This window comes from Phyllobates terribilis, unplaced genomic scaffold (genome assembly GCF_046119375.1).
Source record: "Phyllobates terribilis strain yellow unplaced genomic scaffold, ASM4611937v1 Scaffold_7__3_contigs__length_470593459, whole genome shotgun sequence".
NCBI classification, from domain to species: Eukaryota; Metazoa; Chordata; class Amphibia; order Anura; family Dendrobatidae; genus Phyllobates; species Phyllobates terribilis.
In genome coordinates, this window is record NW_027362767.1 from 392,145,744 (window position 1) to 392,168,599 (window position 22,856).

A 22,856-nucleotide genomic window follows, 5' to 3' on the forward strand; every position below is an offset into this window, starting at 1 on the left:
ATCCAAATACGCAACCACATTCTTACCAATCAGAGGTCTCAGGATGTCATTAATAAGGTTCTGAAAAAATGCAGGTGCATTGGTACGACCAAAAGGCATCACCAGATTCTCAAAATGACCTATGGGAGTGTTAAAAGCAGTTTTCCATTTATCACCCTCCTTCACACGTAACAAATTGTATGCCCCTCGGAGATCAATTTTGGAGAACCACTTGGCTCCCACTAACTGGTTAAACAAGTCAGGAATTAACGGTAATGGGTAGGAATTGCGTATGGTAATCTTATTAATTTCACGAAAATCCAGACATGGACGTAAACCCCCGTCCTTTTATTAAACAAAGAAGAATCCAACTGCCACAGGTGACTTAGAAGGTCTAATGTGACCAGCAGCCAGACTAGTCTGTATGTACTCCTCCAAGGCCTTTCTTTCAGGTATAGTCAGATTAAACAAGCGACTTTTCTGAAGAGTAGCTCCAGGAACAAACTCAATGGCGCAATCATAATCCCTATGAGGAAGTAAAACTTGCGACTCCTCCTCCGAAAAAACCCTCCAAAAATCTTCAATAGGTACAGGTAATTCCCCTTTTTCCACAGCCGCAATGCGACCATTACAACATTTATCATAGCACTTCGGACTCCAAGACTTAATCACTTTAGTAGACCAGTCCAATAAAGAATTGTGCAGTTTTAACCAAGGCAATCCTAGAACAACTGGAGAGGGCAAATTATCCAAAACAACCAAGTCCAAAATTTCTTCGTGAACTCCATTGATAGTGAGGGAAAATGCAGCAGTCTTGTGAGTAACACATTTCAAAGGAGTGTTATCAATTGCAACCACAAAAATAGGTGATGACAAAGGTTTGGATTTCAATTTAAGGTTTTCGAAAAACCCTTTATCAATCACATTAAGTGTTGAACCACAATCCACAAATACCTGAAATTCAATCAAATCTCCCTGCAGAGTATTACTCCCAGAAAGAAATACTCCTGCAGAGAGTAAACAAGCTATACGGGCGTAACTGACCTTTTTTTTTTCTTTACTTAAACGACGCTCACAATACTTAATTAAATGATCAGCTTTACCACAATAAAGACATAAACCCTTGGTGAATCTCTGGTCTCTTTCTTGAGAGCGGAGTGACATTGCCCCCACCTCCATTGGTTCTCCGCTGTCAGAGCAGATTTTCTGGGAACTTGGACCTGACGTTACAGGAGTTTTTACATCATTCACCCTGGACCTCAGTCTCCTGTCCACACGAACAGCTAACTGCATAGCTTCCTGCAGAGTATCAGGTGCATGGAATGCAATCAGCAAATCCTTAACCCTTTCACTCAGACCAGCAAGAAGTAAACATCTCAGCGCAGAATCATTCCATTTAACTTCTGAGGCCCATCTCCTGAAGTGTGTGCAATAATTTTCAACATCATCTGACCCCTGATTCAAACGTCTAAATTCTGATTCAGCAGATGAGATTCTATCAGGATCGCCATATAATAGCCCCATAGCAGAAAAAAATTCTTCAACAGAACTTAAACACGGATCATTAGGCTGGAGAGAAAAGGCCCAACTCTGTGTTTCTTTGTGCAAAAGTGACATAATAAAACCAATGTACTGTGATTCATTCCCAGAGGATCTTGGTCTCAAATGAAAATATAACAAACAAGCATTTTTAAAGGAAAAAAAATCTTGCTGTTTACCATAAAAAACATCAGGCAGTCCTACCTTTGGTTCGACAAAATGGGCTCCAGGACAGCTACTCACGTGTTGCTGAAGCTCGGCCACCTCCAGAGACAATCCCTGCAGGCGTTGTGCCAAATCCTGGATGGAAACCATACTGATCCCCGAATTTCTTTCCTTTCGTTTTTGGGTCTGGACTTACTGTTATGATCTGCAACAAGAACTAAGGAAAGATAGGGGAAAGCTGTCCCTAGAGTAAGACTAAGCTGAATCCCTACGATGTAGCGGGCTGCCTGTTCCTTGTGAACAGACCCGCCTTTGTCCTCGGCTAGTCTGAACGAAGACCTATAGAAATAAGGGAGGGGTCCCTAAAAGAACTAAGGACTGGGACAAAAATGGGACACAAAAGTTGTTGCAGAACACAAAAGACAAACTGACAAAAGTACTAGAGGTCCCAGAGGACCATGAACTAGACAGAGATAGGCACCGAAGCACCTGGCTAGAGAGACAGTCAAACAACACTGAAGTCCAGCAAGGCCAGAAGGGAGGAGCTCCTGCATTGCTATGCCTTATAACTAAGATCAGATGTCAGAAAGTGAAAGTCCCATAGTGGGACTAAGTAAAAAAAATAAAAAAAAAGGTGCAAAAAAGTTGTAAAAATATTTAAAAATAAATAAATAAATAAAAAATAAAATATTGTACCCATAAATAAATACCATTATGAAAAAAAAAAAAAACAACAAAAGTACACGTATTTGGTATCACTGCGTCTGGAATAACTAAGCCTATAAAACTGTCCCACTAGCTAACCCCTTTAGTGAACAGCTCCAATAGCTGAAAAATAAATGAGTTATAGCTCTCAGAATAAAGCGATGCAAAAATAATATTTTTTTCTATAAAATAGTTTTTATTGTGGTTTTTATAGTGCAAAAGCGCCAAAACATAAAAACCCATATAAATGGGGTATCTCTGTAATCATACTGACCCGAAGATTAAAACTTCCTTATCAATTTTACCATATGCAGAACGGCATAAAAAAAAATCCTGAATTGTTGGTTTTTGATAATTCTGCCTCCCAAAAATCGAAATAGAAAGCGATCAAAGCATGTCATGTGCCCAAAAATGGCACCAATAAAAATGTCAACTTGTCCCGCAAAAAACAAGCCCTCACATGACTGTGGGAAGAAATATGGAAAAGTCATAGCTCCCAAAATAGGGCGATGCAAAAACTAGGTTTTGCAAAAAAAAAGCGTTTTATAGTGTGTGACAGGACAGCAGCCAAACATAAAAACCCGATATAAATCTGGTATCGCTGTAATCACACTGACCCAAAGAATAAAGTTGTCAAATCATTTATACCACATGAGGAACGGCGTAAAAAATATATACAACCAATTCTTCACCTGATGTTCATTTGTTCATTCTGCCTCCCAAAGATCGCAGTAAGGCTCAGCTCACATTTATCTTGCACGCTGCACTGAGCGCTTACACTGGGGTTTCTGTGTAAATCTCTAAAGTATATGATTCATATGGAACCCCCAGTATAAGATTCCCTATAATGAGGCAGATGGAGGCACTGTGGACGCCGTCTGGCCTCTGATCCAGCAGTGACCGTCTTTTTATTAGGCGTGCATATAAGTACCGTCGGTCACAGTTTTGTGCACCTCTGAAAAAAGGACACCGCTAAACAGAGGCCAGATGGAGTCCAAAGTAAATTTGCTGCCTCATTATAGTCAATGGATCCCACTGTGGTTTCATCTGAATCACATCACTCAGAGATTTAGATGGAAACCCTGATGTAAGTGCTCAGTGTAGAGTGCCGGATGCGAAATGTTATGTAAAATGTTCCAAATAAATGCTTTGACTCAATCCCCCAAAAAACAAAGTTTCCACTTAGGTCCTTCATCTGTTAACATAAATATAGGGGGCTTCCCTGTTACTGGTAGAACAAAGGCTCTGGAAAAGTGAAATGGCCCTTGTCCCACAATAGAAATTCAGCAAATTTTGTGTTCCAAAATCCAAATGCCCCCTCCATTTTGAGCCCCAATGTGCCTAAACCACATTTGCCGTCCACATGTTTGGAATTTCTGAAGCAATGAAAGCCCATCTAATTTATTGGTGCATGTCTCCAGAAGTATGAGCTGGGCATAAGGTATTAGTCACTACAATTGAAGTTTGTAATTTTCACTCAGCAACATCCACTGCTGCTTGTTTCTGGAAAAACACCCATGTAGTTAAAATCCACGCCAGTAAATAAATTCTGTAAATTCTGTAGTGATGAGAGCCCACCTAATTTATGGGTGCATGTCTCCAGAAGCATGAACTGGGCATAACGTACTGGTCACTACAACGGACGGGTCACTACAGTTGCAGCTTGCAATTTTCGCTCATCAACATCCACTGCTTCTTGTTTCTGGAAAAACACCCATGTAGTTAAAATCCACACCTGTAGATAAATTCCCAAAGGGGTATAATTTCCAAAGTGGGGTCACTTGAATGGGGATTCTGCTCTCTAGCACTTAAGGGCTCTGTATATGGAGTTTGCAATCCATTCCAGGAAAATCTGCACTCCAGGAAGCAAATAGCTCTTCATCCCGTCAGGGACTCACCGTATGACTAAGCAGTACTACAGCCACATATGGGGCATTTCTACATTCAGCAGTGTGAAAATGTAAAATCTGGGGCTAAAACAGAACTTTGGTGGTAAAAATGTAATTATTCTTTTTTCACTGCCCAATGGTATAAAACTCTGTGAGGCAAATGTGGTGTCAACATGCTCACTATACGCCTAGATGAATTCATTTAGAGGTGTAGTTTGTAAAATTGGGTCTCTTTTGGGGGGTTCTGCTCTTCTGGCACCTTAGTGGCTCTGTCAATGTGACAAGGCACCATCAAAACAATCCAGCAGAATATGAACTCCAAAATGGTGCTCATTCCCTCCTGAGCTTTGCACTGTGCCTCAAAAAAAATTTTTGACCACATATGTGGTGTTGGCAAACTCACGAGAAATTACACAACAAATGTTGGGTCACTTGTGGGGGTTTTCACTCTTTAGGCTTATCAGGAGCTCTTAAAACGCTTCATGGTGTCCGCTAATTATTCAAGGAAATTTTGCATTCAAAAAGTCAAATGGAGCCTTCCAAGCCCTGCTGTGCGCTCAAACAGTACTTTTCTTCCATATATTGGGTATCAGCATACTCAGGAAAAAATGCACAGCAATGTAAGGTGCAATTTCTTCTGTTATACTAATGAAAATGCAAAATTTTGGGTTAAAAAACATTTTTGAGGGAAAAATGGGAAATTTTTATTTTCATTGCACAATGATATAAACTACTGTGAAGTGCCTGGGGGGTCAAGGTGCTTACCAAACACCTAGATAAGTTCCCTGAGGGGTCTAGTTTTCAAAATGGTGTCACTTGTGGGGGATTTCCACTGTTTAGCCTAATTAGGGGCTCTTTAAATGCTACATGGTGTCCGATAATTATTCCAGCAAATTTTACATTCAAAAAGTCAAATGGCGCTCATTTGCTTCCGAACGCTCCCATGTGCCAAAACAGAAGTTTTGCCCCACATATTGGGTATCAGTATGCTCAGGAGAGATTGCACAACAAATTTTGGGTCCAGATTCTCCTGTTACCCTTGTGAAAGTAAAAAAAATGGGTCTAAAGTAACATTTTTGTAACAAAAAAGTTAAAGGTTTCTTTTTTCCTTCCATATTCCATTAATTCCTGTGAAGCACTTGAAGGGTTAATAAACTTCTTGAATGTGGTTTTGAGCACATTGAGGGGTGCAGTTTTTAGAATGGTGTCACTTTTGGGTATTTTATGTCATATAGTCACACCATTGCCACTTCAAATGTGATGTGGTCCTAAAAAATGGTTTTGTAAATTTTGTTGGAAAAATGAGAAATCACTGGTCAACTTTTAACCCTTCTAACTTCCTAACAACAAAAATTATGTTTCAAAAATTATGCTTATGTAAGTAGACGTGTGTGAAATGTTATTTAACTATTTTGTGTGACATATCTCTCTGATTTAAGGGCATAAAAATGAAAAGTTTGAAAATTGCAAACATTTCCAAATTGTAGCCAAATTTCCATTTTTTTCACAAATAAATGCAAGTTGCATCAAAGAAATTTTACCACTATCATGAAGTACAATGTGTCAAGAAAATACTTTCTCAGAATCAGTGTGATCTGTTAAAGTGTTCCAGAGTTATTACCACATAAAATAACACTGGTCAAAATTTTAAAATTTGGCCTGGTCATGAAGGTGAAAACAGGCTTGGGTATTGAAGGGGTTAAAGAAATTTTTAGATAATTGTCCAATTACCTTTTGATCCCTAGAAAAAGAAGCAACTACATATTGAGCTGTAATTCCTAAACCCTTACTCCAATTATGATGTGAATACACTCAAATTAAAGCTGAGTCAGCACTGTAAGCGCATATTGATTTACTGTATCTCGAATATGTTTTGTTAAACAGCTAAAATGCCAAAACTGGTGTCACTGTCCAAATATTTCTGGACCTAACTGTAGGTGATAACATGCTGATCACTGGGGGTCTGACCATTGGGACCTGCATCAGTATTGGGAATAGAACTCTGGAATAACCTGTTAGAATGGAGCTATTATCCATTGTTTATGGGAATGACAGAGATAGCTAACTCCTGCTATTAGAGTATTTCAGGTAGTCCCAAAGAGAGTGAGTTAAACAATGATGTGCAAAATACCCCACTTTATTTTAGCAGAGAATGCATATCGAAGCCCAGTTCTCGAGATGAGTGAAAACATCATTACAAATTGTCACAAATAACACCATATGTGAGTTGGATTTTTCGAGTGAGATGGATAAGATAATGAGGATAGGAATAGACCACTGATCTATGAAGTTGGACCACCCCCCTACTCCATTGCAGATGAGCCTGCTTCTAATTTCAAATGATTTACCCTCTCCTGACCGTAACTCAGATAACTCAGATTACCTGCTTCTGTTTTGTGAGGAAACAATCAATGTAATCTCTGGGTGAGTTTGGATCAAATGACTCCTCATTCATTTTTATACGTTCCAAGATGAAATCGGTGAGTCTACCCAAGCTTTCATTTATTCTCTGGTGCGGTCCTGGTATATAGCTCATGAGGGTTGGCAGCATGTCTTGGAACTGGGTAGAGAAATACAAATTATTAATTTCCAGTATTCCAATATATAATGTTACCTAGAATATCGGTGGCAACCCTAGCAAAAGCAATCAAGATATTCAAGGAATCCTTTGGTTTATTGAACTTTCTTTCTCCATTGTAATTTCACTTCACAACAAAATATGTTCATGTTTAACTTATGTACTCTTAGAATTTTAAGTCAGGCATATAAACTGATAGCCCAAGGCCGTCCGACATCATGCTGAATTTAATGCTTCCCAGATACTAGTAGCAGTAACATAGTTTTTAATTCTACCTCTGACAATATACAGTGGGGAAAAAAAATATTTAGTCAGTCACCAATTGTGCAAGTTCTCCCACTTAAAAAGATGAGGTCAGCCTGTAATTGACATCATATGTAGATCTCAACTATGAGAGACAAAATGAGAAAACAAATCCTGAAAATCATTGTCTGATTTGTAAAGAAATTTTTTTCAAATTTTGGTGGAAAATAAGTATTTGGTCACCTACAAACAAGCAAGATTTCTGGCACTGACAGACTTGTAACTTCTTATTTAAGAGGCTCCTCTGTCCTCCACTCATTACCTGTAGTACTGGCACCTGTTTGAACTTGTTATCAGTATAAAAGACACCTGTCCGCAACCTCGAACAGTCACACTCCAAACTACACTATGGTGAAAACCAAAGAGCCGTCGAAGGACACCAAAAACAAAATTGTAGCCCTGCACCAGGCTGGGAAGACTGAATCTCCAATAGGCAAGCAGCTTGGTGTGAAGAAATCAACTGTGGGAGCAATAATTAGAAAATGGAAGACATACAAGACCACTGATAATCTCCCCCGATCTGGAGGTCCACACAAGATCTCACCCCGTGGGGTCAAAATGATCTCAGAAGCACATGGAGAGACCTAGTGAATGACCTGCAGAGAGCTGGGACCAACGTTACACAGGCTATCAGTAGCACACTACGCCGCCAGGGACTCAGATCCTGCAGTGCCAGACGTGTCCACCTGCTTAAGCCAATATATGTCCAGGCCCGTCTGAAGTTTGCTAGAGAGCATTTGGATGATCCAGAAGAGCATTGTGAGAATGTTATATGGTCAGATGAAACCAAAGTAGAACTGTTTGGCAGAAACACAACTTGTTGTGTTTGGAGGAGAAAGAATGATGAGTTGCATCCAAAGAACACCATAACTATTGTGAAGCATGGGGGTGGCAACATCATGCTTTGGGGCTGTTTCTCTGCCAAGGGACCAGGACAACTGATCCTTGTACATGAAAGTATGAATGGGGCCATGTATTGTGAGATTTTGAGTGCAAACCTCCTTCCATCAGCAAGGGCATTGAATATGAAATGTGGCTGGGTCTTTCAGCATGACAATGATCCCAAGCACACCGCCAGGGCAACAAAGGAGTGGCTTCGTAAGAAGCATTTCAAGGTCCTGGAGTGGCCTAGCCAGTCTCCAGATCGAAATCCTATAAAAAAAACCTTTAGAGGGAGTTGAAAGTCCGTGTTGTCCAGCGACAGCCCCAAAACATCACTGCTCTAGAGGAGATCAGCAAGCAGTAATGGGTCAACATACCAGCAACAGTGTGTGCCAACCTTGTGAAGACTTACAGAAAACATTTGACCTCTGTAATTGCCAACAAAGGATATATAACAAAGTATAGAGATGAACTTTTGTAATTGACCAAATACTTATTTTCCACCAAAATTTGAAAAAATATTCTTTCCAAATCAGACAATGTGATTTTCAGGATTTGTTTTCTCATTTTGTCTCTCATAGTTGAGGTCGACCTATGATGTCAATTACAGGCCTCTCTCATCTTTTTAAGTGGGAAAACTTGCACAATTGGTGGCTGACTAAATACGTTTTTCCCCACTGTAAAACGTTTTCTATGTGTGAGAGGAAGTGAAATTAATTTCACTTAACAGAGTAAAAATCTTATAATGGAAAAATCTTATAGTGGAGAAAAAAAATCCAATATTTTTGGCCATTTTCAAAAACTCTTTAGCCATAATAAAGCCCCTTAGATGCATTTTTTTTTCAATACTGCTGCCTGAAGATTGCTGATCCCTGATGCATACCTATTTATTTTCATGTCCTTTTTACCTGTCTTTATTGTCTATAATTACTGTACTAGCTAGAACTAGCATATTAAGCAGTTCTAGCTACAATATAAGTGATAACTTCTAGATTTTAGGGTTGAAATCACTGAGATCCCCACCGATTACCAGAATGGGGCACTTTTGACCTTAGTTGGAATGGACAAGCTCAATTGCTGTTCCATTCATTCTTTATGGGACAGCTGAAACTAACCGATTATAGTGTTCTGTTTTTTCTGCCAGTCTCATAAAATGAATAGAGCGACAGTCAAGCATGCAACCTGCTGCTTCATTCAAACCTCTTTCTGCTGATCCCTGATGGTCTCAGCAGGCTGACCATTAATGATCTAGTAGTTTTCACCTATATTGTGGATAAATAACTTTTTGATACCAAAATATCACTTTATTTCCATACTTGTCAGATGTCCAGCTCAAAATGAAGAGCTGTAGCAATACTAACCTGTCCATAAATACTGCTCATATCCTGAAATACGATAGCGAACATGCGCAGGAGCTTCTGGAAACTATCATTACTGTATTCAAAACGGTTTCCAAACACAATGGAGCAAATTACATTTGAGACGGCCTGAACCAGAAGACTGGTTGGATCAACGTATTGTTCTGTATAAACAACATAAAAAAAATCTGAATTTTCAAGATATCTACAGTATTTCTTAGTTTCCAAGGACAAGAAAGAAAGAAGAATGGAAGAAAGAGAAGTAGTGAGGATAAAGGAAGAATTAAGAAAATAAAGGATGGAAGGGAAGGAGGGAGGGGAAAGGGAAGGGTGTGGAGGGCAAGGTAAAGGAGGGGAAGGGAATTCTAAAACATCATCAGATAAATGTATTTTTTTATCTCTTTAATAATATGTACCGTACAAATTCAGTGAAAGTCAGGTGCACATGTACAAAGTGGGCTCAGGAGTTGAGCCTGCACCATGCCCAACATCTGCCTGTAGCAGCAGCTGGGCATGGGCAAAGCTAAGCTCCAATTGCTGCTGTTAATCCCTTACATGAATTATGTAAGGTATAATTGATAAAATTTGAAATGGTCAATATGTCACCAGACCACACAATGAAGAGGTCGTCCACATATCAGCCATACTATATTAGATTAGAAAAAATGGATTATTGGTAAAAGAAAAAAAAAAAGTATTTCTGTGCCGTCCAGTAGTGATCATGTCATACAGGAATTCATAAACTGTAATTCACATCATGAGGTTTATTGCATTGAATGCATTTCTTGTAATTTGCGGTAAATAGGTCACACTACTAAAAGGCTGAAAAAACACATTACAGAACATATTTCTAAAATCAACAATTGCAATGGCCCATATTCAGGAGCTACCAAGAATTTTCATAATGTCCACAAATGTGATATTTCTCATTTCAGATTTTATGCCATGAAAAACTTTTACCACCCATGAGAGGTGGTCTTGGCAGAAGCATCTTGCATTAAGAGCGGCATACTGGATTCTCTTTTTAAATACTACATTTCCCCAATGGCATGAACTTCAGGAATGATTTATTTTTCATTTATTGATTTATAATGTTTCATCCATTTTTTGTATTCTATCTTGGAACACATATTTGGTTGTACAATTATATTATTTTTATTATTTATTATTATTGCGCCATTTATTACATGGAGCTTTACATGTGAAAAAGGGTATACATTATAAAAAAAACAAGTACAATAATCTTGAACAATACAAGACACCGACTGCTACTGGCGGAGAGAGGACCCGGGCTGCGAGGGTACACAGTCTTGCTTTATATGTACAGATTTCAGTTACCTCTAATTCCCATTTTGATATGATTCTTGTTTCTTTATTGGTTCTCTGCAACAGATTTGCTATCACATGTTTAAATTGGTTTCCCCATGATTCATTTTTATGTATCCTATGATTAAGGGCAATCTCATGCGCCCAAAACGTGTTAGGTTTTCAATCCCCCTTTTTTTGGATCCTATTTTTAATGGACACTAAATAAGGATTGCTTTTTACTGGATGGATGTGCAATCCTCCAGAGGTTAATTCAGTGCAACTGTTCTACAGAAGTGATTAGCTCCTACTTCTATTGTATTATAAAGCTACAATTTGTTTTGTAAAAAAAAAAAACGAGATTTTTACAGAAAAATAAAATAATTTTGACTCTTGGAATAAAGGGAAGAAAAAATGAAAGTGCATCCAAAGAAATTGGCTGGGGTTAATTAAAGAAATGTGATATCAGAAATATCGTTTGTTTGAATATTGTTTGAATAGGATTTACATTTTTGTTTACTTTATTTTCTAGAATTATTCAATGTGCACAAAATGCAATAATAGACAAAAAAAACAGAAATACATTCACTTTTTTAAATAACGTAGCTGGCACATAACTACTAGTATATAACGCACATCGCTTCTGTACTCTCTTCTTATTTAACCATGTTGGTTAATGGCTATGCACCTTTTTGTAATTTGATCTCAGCCATGAGAAAAGAGGCCTCTTCTTGGATCCTTTCTTCAATACTTTTCTTTCCCATACCAAAATTTCTAAGTACTGTAAGGGAAAATCTTCGCAGGTCCTTCCATCTATTACCATTGCTAAAAATTACCCCTGAAACATAAATAAGACTGATCGGCAAACAGTACAGGTGCATTCCAGCAAAAAAGGGAATCTGATGTTGAAAAATTATTTACCGTATATTTGAGCAATTTTAAGTTACATATATTACTAACACATTGAACCATCTGAAAATATGCAGTTGGCAACCCCGAATCACATGATCAGACAGTCATCTTATAATCCATCAAAAAGTTGTGCTTAGGGAATTTGACAATTGTCAAAATTGTGGTATCCTTTTTTTACGTCCATTACAATGTTCATCAATTTTTTTATGTTACCACAGTACAGTCTGACATCTCGCAAACACTTTCACAGAAGTTTTAACTATCGGCTTTCTGTATATATTCGTCATTATGAATTTTTGAGCTAGAAAAAGTGACGTAACTGATGCCACATAGCAATGTAACGGATGTAACATAACAATCGTTGCGTCCTTGACAGGCATATATTTTTAACATGTACAGTTCAGCCTGACATTTATATGAAAAAACATAAGAAACCTGAATACCTTCGAAATCTCTTTGATCTAATTTTAATGAAAATTAGTGATGGGCGAGCATGAAAATACTTGAGTGCTCGTTACTCAAATTGAGTAATCGTAATGCAAATCGAGTAACGAGCATGATGGATATCAATAGGAAACTTGAGCATTTTTATGGCACACCCTACCAGGAGGTCTGGAAGGTGGCGGAAAATTGCTGAAATCAATGGAAACATCACTGAAATGGAATGGTAACAGCACGGGGAAGACCCCTGGACACATCCCTGACTCCCAGGTCACTGCTCGGAACAATGTTGTCAGATTATTACGCCACTTTTACGGACTTACAATAGAACATGCAAAACTGAAGATTAATTTTACAGGAAAAAATGCTAGTGACGCGCCCCCTAGGCTGTGGGGTACTCAGTAGCCGGGCCGGTCGTTATTAGGGGAGATGTCACAGTGGCGGTGACCTGGTCCGTGACCCAGGGCGGTCAATAAAAGGGGAATTTGAGAAAGAGGATTATAGTTTTTATATAATGTTTGTGACGCCACCTGTGGTATGCAGCTATATGGAGCCGCCGCTGCGGTGCAGATCCTCTGGAGCTGATGATGACGCAGCAGAGTTGGTTAAGCTCTCCACAGGCAGAGTTTAGCTCCAGGGCAGGAAGTGGTGATTTTATAGATGTTGCTGTGTGGTGTAGTGCAGGAGGATGGCGCAGTTAATAAGCAGTCCACAACTTAATGGCGGTTTCCTCTTATCTTTACTTGCGGTGGTTAGGCAGATCAGGGCACAGGTGCTAGCTGGTAGTAGAGGCCCGGGCGGCCTGGAAGCAAGTTGGGAATGTACCTCGCCAGGTGAAGTTGTAGGCCTTCCCTTTGCGCTAATCTCTTAGGCCCTGCTGCTTGTAGCTATGCTGCGGCCCTCGTCCCTGAGTAAAACGTCTTTGTGCTCGCCCGTATGGCAGGCAGCTTGGGCCTTCCTGGAGTGTCACTTCCACGTGGTGGTGCTGCGCCCTATCGTACTGCTGAGCCTCGGGGCATCTCATGGGGCCAGGAGACCTGCAGTCTCCTGCCCTCCGGTTTCTGCTGCTGGGCTTTCGGTGCCCCACAACCTCAGACTTCTTCAGTTCTTCTGCGCATTCCTCTGGGGTGAACTGCCGCGCAGTTCCACTCCCTAGGTCTTTCCTTGTCAACGTCCTAACTTCAACTCCAGTCTGCTCTCCTCACACTAGCTAACCACGCCTCCAGATCCCAGTTGCTAAGGGGAGGAGCTCCCCTTGCTGGTCTGGAGCCAGGAAAGTGTTGCATGCTAGCAAAACCAGATTAGGGGACCCCTGCTTGCTTCCAGACATGGCACCACCTCTTGTGAGGGAGGCAATGCCACTGTGGCAACCGGACTCCTGGGGTGCCACACTAGGAAACATTCTTTCCTATATAGTGACTTAAGTATAAGGCAAAATAAAAAAAGAAGAAAAAGATCTCTCACCGCATTTCCCTGTCCTTTTAGCAATAAAAAAATAATTTAAAAAAATTGCGTGGGGTCTCCCCTTTATATGCACAAATTTTGGCGCCCTGTCTCCACTCTTCCCAAATGCCCTACTGCAGTGGCAATCAGGGTAATAGGACTTAGGACTGATGACAGCTATAATTTGTCAAAAATCACAGCGGGAATCAAATCCATGGGGTTAGTAATGGAGGGGTGTCTGTCAGACACTACCATTACTAACCCAGTAAGAAATAGGATAAAAAGATACGCAAAATCCTTTATTCACAAAAACACTCCCTGACAAATGCCCTCATTCTCCCATTTATTAAAAAAAAAAATCCCGTGCAATTCCGAAGTAGTCAAACGATCCCACAATGTCCCACGTCATCTTAAGCGTATGGAATGTCGTAACAATGCTCTATAGGCTTTCATAGCCATCACTGCTGGGCACGCTGTTCTGCGAGACTGGCTGGCTGTGAACTGCTGTAACCTCAGTGACAGTTCTCAACTGCCTTGCTACCTTGGTCTTACGGAGCATCGTAACCGGCAGTCCAGCAATCCGTGTGACCTGGTATAATCACTGTAGTCCATCAGAATGCCAGACTGTGCTGCCATCATGTCACGCTAGGTCCAATTCCGCTGGGTCATTCGGACTTCTGGACTGCGCTCTGCATGACCCAGCGATTGTGAGTTCCGGTAGCCTTAAGAGAGACTTTAAGGGAGACTTTAAGGTTACTCAAGTTTCCAGCTGCTGGAACACATGGAGGCTGTGAACTTCCGGCTTGCTCGGAAAAAGATAGTAGCCGTAATGCGCATTGGGGTGAGAGGGACAACGTCCTTATCCTGGATGACTAGATTTCCCTGTGCACCACCTGTTAGAGGGGCGGTTGCAGACAACTTTATTAAAATGGAACGCAACCGACCCCGGGATTCGGGATGCAGCCTGGAGAACTGCTGCCAAACACTTCCCGGGTGGAAAGTAAAATAACCAACTTAAATGTTAAACCCTTCTGTGTTACTGCACACAGGAACGGGTATAGCGGTTCGCTCTATCTCCGTTAACTGAACTGGAGAAGAGTGACCGGTATAGCACCTACTTAACTGATAATCCACTCCATGTTAATGCACACGGAGCGGGTTTCAGCGGTTCACACAATCTCCAAGAACCACAGGGAGACGTGCGACCGAGGGAACAGCAGTAGCCCTGTCTTCGATACAGGCGCTATGCAATAGGAATTGGCGCTAAGATGCGTGTGACTCACGCCGACGGGTACGTGCCCTCTGCCGGCGTGCTACCGGACAGAGGAGTGTTTCTCCACGTGGTCCACAGGAGACCGCAGGCTGCTCAGGGTGTAAGGCGACCCCCTCTGACAGAGCCAGACTGCAAGGCGAAGCTACCTGCCTACATTCACTAGCCTGCCTCGATGGAGCTTACCTGCCTAGCGGAATCTACACGTGGAGCACAGACGTCCACACCACAGCATCATGCTCAATGATCTGAGTGCGCTGCCATGTTTGTGGGCGGGCCTTTTGAAGACTAAGCCCTGCCCCACCGTCACACCATTGGTGACGTCACCTGTGACCAATCAGGCGGTGCCAGGTCACCGGATCAGCTGGTTCCTGAACCACCAATCACGGTCCGCCATGTCACGGGTATGCTCAGTGCGGCGCCTCTCGGACTTAGGCTGCAGTAGCCTAGTCTCTCTCCACAACCTGTGCTTCATGTTGCTAGGCACAAATACACAAGATACTACTTGTACATCTCATGCATTGGCTAGGCAGAGGGACTGATGGTGATGCTGTGCAGCATCAGCCCTGACTGGACCAGAATGGGAGACCACAGAATCCACTGATGACTCAGAACCCATTTCCGATCCAGCAAGGGCCCGGCGCCTAACATTATTCCCCCTTCTAACCTCCCCCTCCACTTGATGCTCATATTCCTCAATGAGCAGGTGGGCATGCATGTGATCCACTGGCTCCCAGGAGCGATCCTCAGATCCATGACCTCTCCAGTGTATGAGGTAAAAATTTTTTCCCCCGAACCATCTTAGACCCCACAATCGCCTGTACCTCGAAATCATCACCCCTGGTGTCTGGAGCGGATTGGGGTTCCAAAAATTTTGTCAGACGAACCGGCTTGAGAAGCGACACATGAAAGATGTCGTGAATCCTCATGTGTCGAGGTAATTGTAACCGGTACACTACGGAGTTTATTTGGGCAAGGATTCTGAAAGCACCAAGAAAACGGGGAGCAAACTTAGCGGATTCCCCGCGTACTCTGATGTTGCGAGCCGCGAGCCACACTTTGTCGCCAGGGGACAATACGGGGGCTGGATGATGATGAGCATCAGCCGACTCTCTCATCCGATTGTTGGAAGCCAAAATAGCCTTCTGGGTTTGATCCCAAACCTCCCGCGCCTCCAGAGCCCAATCTCTGGCCCCTGGATCCACAGAGGAAATCGGCATAGGAACCAGGACTCGCGGATGTTGGCCATTATTTAGGAGAAACGGGATCTGACCCGTGGAATCCGCCACTGCATTATTTAAGGCAAACTCTGCCCAGGGAAGCAATATCGACCAGTCATTCTGGTTGGCCGAAACGAAATGGCGCAAGTATGTCACCAGTGTCTGGTTAGTGCGTTCCACCAGACCATTGGTCTCCGGGTGATAGGCAGTGGAAAGATTCAGTTCAATGCTGAGCAAATTACACAATTCTTTCCAAAACCGGGAGGAAAACTGTGGTCCCCAGTCACAGACAATCCTATCAGGCATGCCGTGGAGACGGAAAACGTGACGAATGAACAATGATGCCAGAACCCGGGAGGAAGGGACCCTAGGCAGAGGGACCAGGTGAACCATCTTAGAGAAATGGTCAGACACCACCCAAATAGTCGTATTTCCCCGGGACTTAGGCAACTCAACAATGAAATCCATCCCAACCAGCTCCCAAGGTCTGTCTGCCACGGGTAACGGATGAAGAAGACCAGCCGGCCTCTGACGGGACGATTTATTTCTCGCACAGGAGACACGCGCTTGGACATACTCCTTAACATCCTGGGATAACCGAGGCCACCAATACGACCGCTGGAGAAGCTCTGTGGTACGCTTAACCCCAAAATGACCTCCGATCTTAGAGGCATGTGCCCAGGACAGTACCTCATTCTGTAAATTTGGAGGAACAAACATCCTCGCGGGAGGAACCTGGTTTAGGGACACTGGAGCCAGCGTCCGCATACACTCTGGTGGAACAATAAGCCTTGGCTCGTCCTCAGCCGTATCCATAGACCGGGACAAAGGGTCCGCCCGAGGGTTCTTTTCTCCTTTTAAAAAATGAATGGAAAAATTGAATCAGGAAAAGAAAAGAGACCACCTGGCCTGCCTCGAGTTAAGACGCTGCGCCATCTGTAGGTATGAAAGATTTTTATGATTGGAATATACCACGAAAGGATGTTTAGCTCCCTCCAAGAGGTACCTCCATTCCGAAAAAGCCATCTTAATAGCAAGCAATTCTTTGTCACCAATCGTATAATTCTTCTCTGCTGGAGAGAAGGTCTTGGAGAAGAAAAAACATGGTCTTGTCCGACCCTGTTCATTCTTTTGGGAGAGAACCACTCCTGCTCCGACAGAGAAGGCATAGACCTCCAGGAAGAATGGCTTGTCCACATTCGGGTGATGGAGAATGTGAGCTCTAGCAAAGTAGGATTTAATCTCCCGAAATGCCTCGGAAGTCTCCTGAGACCAGTTCTTGGGATTGGCACCCTTCCGGGTTAGAGCGGCTACAGGAGCCACCAAGGTGGAAAAATGTGGTATGAACTGCCGGTAGTAGTTAATAAAGCCCATGAAGCGTTGTACCGCTTTAAGAGAATGGGGCTCCTGCCAGTTCTGTACTGCCACCAACTTTAGTGGATCCATAGCCAATCCCTTACTGGATATGATATAGCCCAGGAATGGTAACGACTCTCGTTCAAACTGACACTTCTCCAGCTTACAGTACAAAGAATTTGCTCGTAATCGCTCGAAAACCCTGCGAACATCCTCTCGGTGTGTGGAGAGGTCCGGGGAAAAAATAAGAATATCATCAAGATAGACTACCACAGAAGATAGCAGCAAATCCCGAAAGATATCGTTGACAAAATCTTGAAAAACCACAGGGGCATTGCATAATCCGAAAGGCATGACGAGATACTCGTAATGGCCATCATGAGTGTTAAAGGCTGATTTCCACTCGTCGCCTTCACGGATAAGCACCAGATTATACGCCCCTCGCAAGTCCAGCTTAGTGAAAATATGAGCCCCTCGCAACCTGTTAAATAGCTCAGAGATAAGGGGCAGAGGGTATTTATTTTTGATGGTGATGGCATTTAGTTCTCTGTAATCGATGCAGGGACGGAAATCACCCCCTTTCTTCTGGACGAAGAAAAACCCCACTCCCGCAGGAGAGACCGATTTTCTGATAAACCCCCGGGCCAGATTCTCTTTGATATAGTCAGACATGGCCTGGGTTTCGGGTACAGACAGAGGGTAGACCCTACCGCGAGGAGGCTCAGCACCAGGAACCCGGTCAATAGGACAGTCATACGGTCGGTGGAGAGGTAAAGTCTCAGCAGCCTTTTTAGAAAAGACATCTGCAAAGCTCCGATATTGCACAGGCAGAACGGACAAGTTGGGAGAAGGCTCTGAGACTGCCCCTCGGGCTGCTGTAGCCATACACTGGGGCACACAATTTTTACCCCAGGAAGAAATTCTCCCTGTACTCCAGTCAATGTGTGGAGAGTGGCGACCTAGCCACGGCAGACCCAATAGTACCTCATCTAATATAAGGGGATAATATGGAAGGAGAAAGTCTCCCGGTGACCCTGAGGAAACGACATGGTGAGGGGGGCTGGCTGGTGAGTGATTTGTGTGTCCAGCAGAGAACCGTTGACTACCCTGATGTTCATTGCCCTTGGCAGTAACTCCAGAGGAATAGCATGCCTCTAGGCAATTGTAGATGACAAGAAATTGCCATCAGCTCCAGAATACACCCACGCCTTGGCAGTAATCATGGTGTCTCCGAAGGACAATGTCACCTCATACAGTAACCTGGAGGAAGAAATCCCAGAATCTAACACACCCCCTCCAACGGTGGTTAGATTCCCTCGTTTCCCGACCGCTTGGAAACCTTATTAATGGGGTACTCCAAGAGATGTTCAGGTCAGGAACGGGGAGGTTTAGACATAGCCCGGGATATATCCATAGCCTCAGGCTCCGGAACGGGAGCTGAGGGTTTGGAGATAGGCCGAGAAAAAGAGGGTGCCAACCGAAACCGAGGTCTGGAAACCTCCAGCTCTAACTTGCGCTCTGCATGACGCAGATCTATCCGGTTAGCGAGAGTGATTAACTCTTCCAGAGAGGTTGGAATCTCCCTGGTAGCTAGAGGATCTTTAATATGCCCAGCCAGACCCCACAAAACACCGGGATTAGCGACCGCTCAGGCCAATCCAGTTCAGCCGTAAAGGTTCTGAACTGAATGGCATAGTGGCTAGTGGTGGGTCAACATAAGCAACTTAAGAGCCATATCTTGCGTGACCTGAGGCCCCAGGAAAACACTTTTTAAGGTCCTAAGGAAAAGACCTGCATTAGCCACGACCGGATCATTCCGCTCCGACAGTGGAGTAGCCCACTCCAGAGCCCTGTGGGAGAGCAACGAGATGACGTAACCCACTTTGGCTATCTCAGAGGGTAATCGTGCCTCCATCATCTCCAAGTGTATGGAGCATAAATTAATAAAACCCCTGCAGAATTTACTGTCCCCGGAAAATTTTTCCGGGAGGGCAAAGCAGGGTAATGGAGCACTTGCAGTGGTGGCAGCCGAGTTAATCTTATTGGCTGCTAGAGAAGCCGCCTGGGTAGCTACTGCAGTGGTATCAGCAACTGGGGCAGCTTGTTCCAGAGACCTAAGTCTGGTCTCCAGTTGCTGTATATAGCGCTGCAGCTGCTGATTGTCGGCCATGTTCGGCAAGACCCTGGCGCTCAGATACTGTTAGGGGGCGGTTGCAGACAACTTTATTAAAATGGAACGCAACCGACCCCGGGGTCCGCGATGCAGCCTGGAGAACTGCTGCCGAACACTTCCCGGGTGGAAAGTAAAATAACCAACTTAAATGTTAAACCCTTCCGTGTTATTGCACACAGGAACGGGTATAGCAGTTCGCTCTATCTCCGTTAACTGCACGGGAGAAGAGTGACCAGGATAGCACCTACTTAACTGATAATCTACTCCGTGTTAATGCACACGGAGCGGGTTTCAGCGGTTCACACAATCTCCAAGAACCACAGGGAGACGTGCGACCGAGGGAACAGCAGTAGCCCTGTCTTCGATACAGGCGCTACGCAATAGGAATTGGCGCTAAGATGCGTGTGACTCACGCCGACGGGTACGTGCCCTCTGTCGGCTGGCTATCGGACAGAGGAGTGTTTCTCCACGTGGTCCACAGGAGACCGCAGGCTGCTCAGGGTGTAAGGCGACCCCCTCTGACAGAGCCAGACTGCAAGGCGAAGCTACCTGCCTACATTCACTAGCCTGCCTCTATGGAGCTAACCTGCCTAGCGGAATCTACACGTGGAGCACAGACGTCCACACCACAGCATCATGCTCAATGATCTGAGCGCGCCGCCATGTTTGTGGGCGGGCCTTTTAAAGACTAAACCCTGCCCCACTGTCGCACCATTGGTGAAGTCACCTGTGAGCAATCAGGCGGTGCCAGGTCACCGGATCAGCTGGTTCCTGAACCACCAATCACGGTCCGCCATGTCACGGGCATGCTCAGTGCGGCGCCTCTCGGACTTAGGCTGCAGTAGCCTAGTCTCTCTCCGCAACCTGTGCTTCATGTTGCTAGGCACAAATTCATGCAATACTATTTGTACATCTCATGCATTGGCTAGGCAGAGGGACTGATGGTGATGCTGTGCAGCATCAGCCCTGGCTGGACCAGAATGGGAGACCACAGAATCCACTGATGACTCAGAACCCATTTCTGATCCAGCAAGTGCCCGGCGCCTAACACCACCTCTTACAAGTTACATACTATCTCCCAAACACCTTTATATGTTATTGCAATACGGGATGATATGAACATGATATATATAATCTTTATGTAGGACAATTACACAGTTCACTTTAGGTTATACATGTGTCATATCCTATTAGCAGGTTATAACTTTGGGAGGATGCTGCCTGCTCAGTAGATGTTTCACATAGAGTTTGTGATGTCAGCTATTAATGTTATTTAAGGAAAGTTTTCACTTTGACTTTTGTGTTATACTTGATTATTGTGTTTATAAAGACAATGATTCAGAGATAGGATGGTGTCCCCCTACTGGGCACTCTGTTTCTATTTTTCATTTTTTATTTATTGAATTTTAAATATATTGATCAATAAAAATTACACTTTTAATATTTATGGATTTCTTCTTTACTCTGAATTTAGATTTATATGCAGAGTTTTTTGATTATGACATTGTTTTAAGTGGCACAGTTCTAACACTGGACTCCTTTTTTGATATCAGATAAAATATGGAAATGTATAGAATACTGGCAAACATACCATATCCTTTCACAAATTGATCAATAGTAGGTAACCTTCCGCGACCACCAAATTCCTCTGCTCGGTCAATTAAGGCTTCTTTGACAGTGTCGTATCCACACAGGACAACTACTGGATAATGTCCAAAGTACACCGTGTATATTGAGCCATATTTCTTTCCAAACTGAAGAGGAAAAGACAACAATGGAAAATATTAAACTATCTTCTACACATTATACTGTTATCCCTGGTATCAGTGTGTCTTTCTTCAGCAACCCCATATGGGTACTTGCTCTAGTATGATAATGGCTCCTTATCACAGCCAGTTTCATGCCGCCAATGATGGAAGACCACATGGCCACTATGGGACCAATCATGAGCCAAGGGGGCCAGGGGCCTGCGGTGACTTGGCCCCATCCTTCGCCCAGTTTCACACTTTCAACTGTATCGGCAGTTGAAAGCAATGACGGAAGAGGAAGAGGTCCACATTCTTCCTTAGCGTCTGCTGTCTCAGCTCAGCAGGCGCAATGACGTCACTATTTCACGGCCGCTGTGCTGAGATATGCGGCGCTACAGACCACACGCTGAGGAGACCAGCAGATTGGTGGAATGACAAGAGGTGAGTATTTTTTTTTATTCATTGAGTACATTGTGGGCATGGCCTCGGGAACAAAGAAAATCCAGTGTGGAAAGATCTCAATAAAAGTAGAAATTTTAATGAAAATTATTTTAAAATCTTTGAACAATCACAGTCATATTAAATATAGAACCAGTTTTGTCCTGGGGAGGTTCAGGGTGCATTATACTACGTGAAAGGCAATGTGGGCCCAGTATACTGTGTGGAAGGCAATATTGGCCCATTATATTACTTGGAAGGCCATGTGGGGTGCATTTTACTATGTGTAAAGCAATGTGGGATGCATTATTGTAGCGTCGGTTTTCCCTGCCTCCTGCTAGGCAGGGACGCCGTTCCCCTCACCTCTCCGCTCCGTGCCCGGCGGCTTCCTCCCGCTCTGCTGGCAGCGCGCGCTGCTTCCCGGCCTCTGTGCTTAGGGCGCGCGCGTGCGCACTCCCCCTCTCTTAAAGGGGCCGCACGCGCCGTCCTAAGGAGTCCCCGGCCAATGGCCGGAGGACCTCACCATATATAAGGCACCTCCTCCAAAATGGAGGTGCCCGAGCAATGTTGTTGCAAAGCCCTTCAACTCTGCTTCAGCCCTCAGGTCCCGTTACCAGATACCTGCCAGTTACTTGCCAGATCTCTGCTTGATTCCTACCTGATTCCTGTCTATCTGCTTGCATTCCTGCGGTCCGACAGTCTGCCTTCCAACACCTGTCAGTCTGTCTATGGATCTGCCCGCCCGCTCACCTGGGAGCGCTCACCTGCTACCTGCCTGCTAGCTTACCTGGAGGCTCTACCGTCACTTGCCGTGACCACCTGCCTGTCCAGAGACTCCTACCCACTCACCTGGGAGCGCTCACCTGCTACCTGCCTGCTAGCCTACCTGGAGGCTCTGCCGTCATTTGCCGTGACCACCTGCCTGTCCAGAGACTCTTGCCCGCTCACCTGGGAGCGCTCACCTGCTACCTGCCTGCTAGCCTACCTGGAGGCTCTGCCGTCACTTGCAGTGACCACCTGCCTGTCCAGAGTCTCTTGCCCGCTCACCTGGGAGCGCTCACCTGCTACCTGCCTGCTAGCCTATCTGGAGGCTCTGCCGTCACTTGCCGTGACCACCTGCCTGTCCAGAGACTCTTGCCCGCTCACCTGGAA

At 43.9% G+C, this 22,856-nt stretch overlaps 1 protein-coding gene across 2 annotated transcripts in view; it reads right to left on the bottom strand.

The window, feature by feature from the left end:
• LOC141154962 (cytochrome P450 2G1-like) overlaps positions 1–22,856 on the bottom strand; it is a 96,871-nt gene that overhangs the window by 65,037 nt on the left and 8,978 nt on the right. Inside the window, exons 2-5 of one of the 2 annotated variants that reach the window (XM_073641540.1) lie at positions 21,110–21,272; positions 11,392–11,541; positions 9,402–9,562; positions 6,661–6,837 (exon numbers count right to left, since the gene is read on the bottom strand). In XM_073641540.1, the coding sequence (XP_073497641.1) occupies positions 6,661–6,837; positions 9,402–9,562; positions 11,392–11,541; positions 21,110–21,272 (651 nt within the window). The remainder of the gene's footprint in view (positions 1–6,660; positions 6,838–9,401; positions 9,563–11,391; positions 11,542–21,109; positions 21,273–22,856) is intronic. The other variant, XM_073641541.1, reaches the window with a different exon arrangement.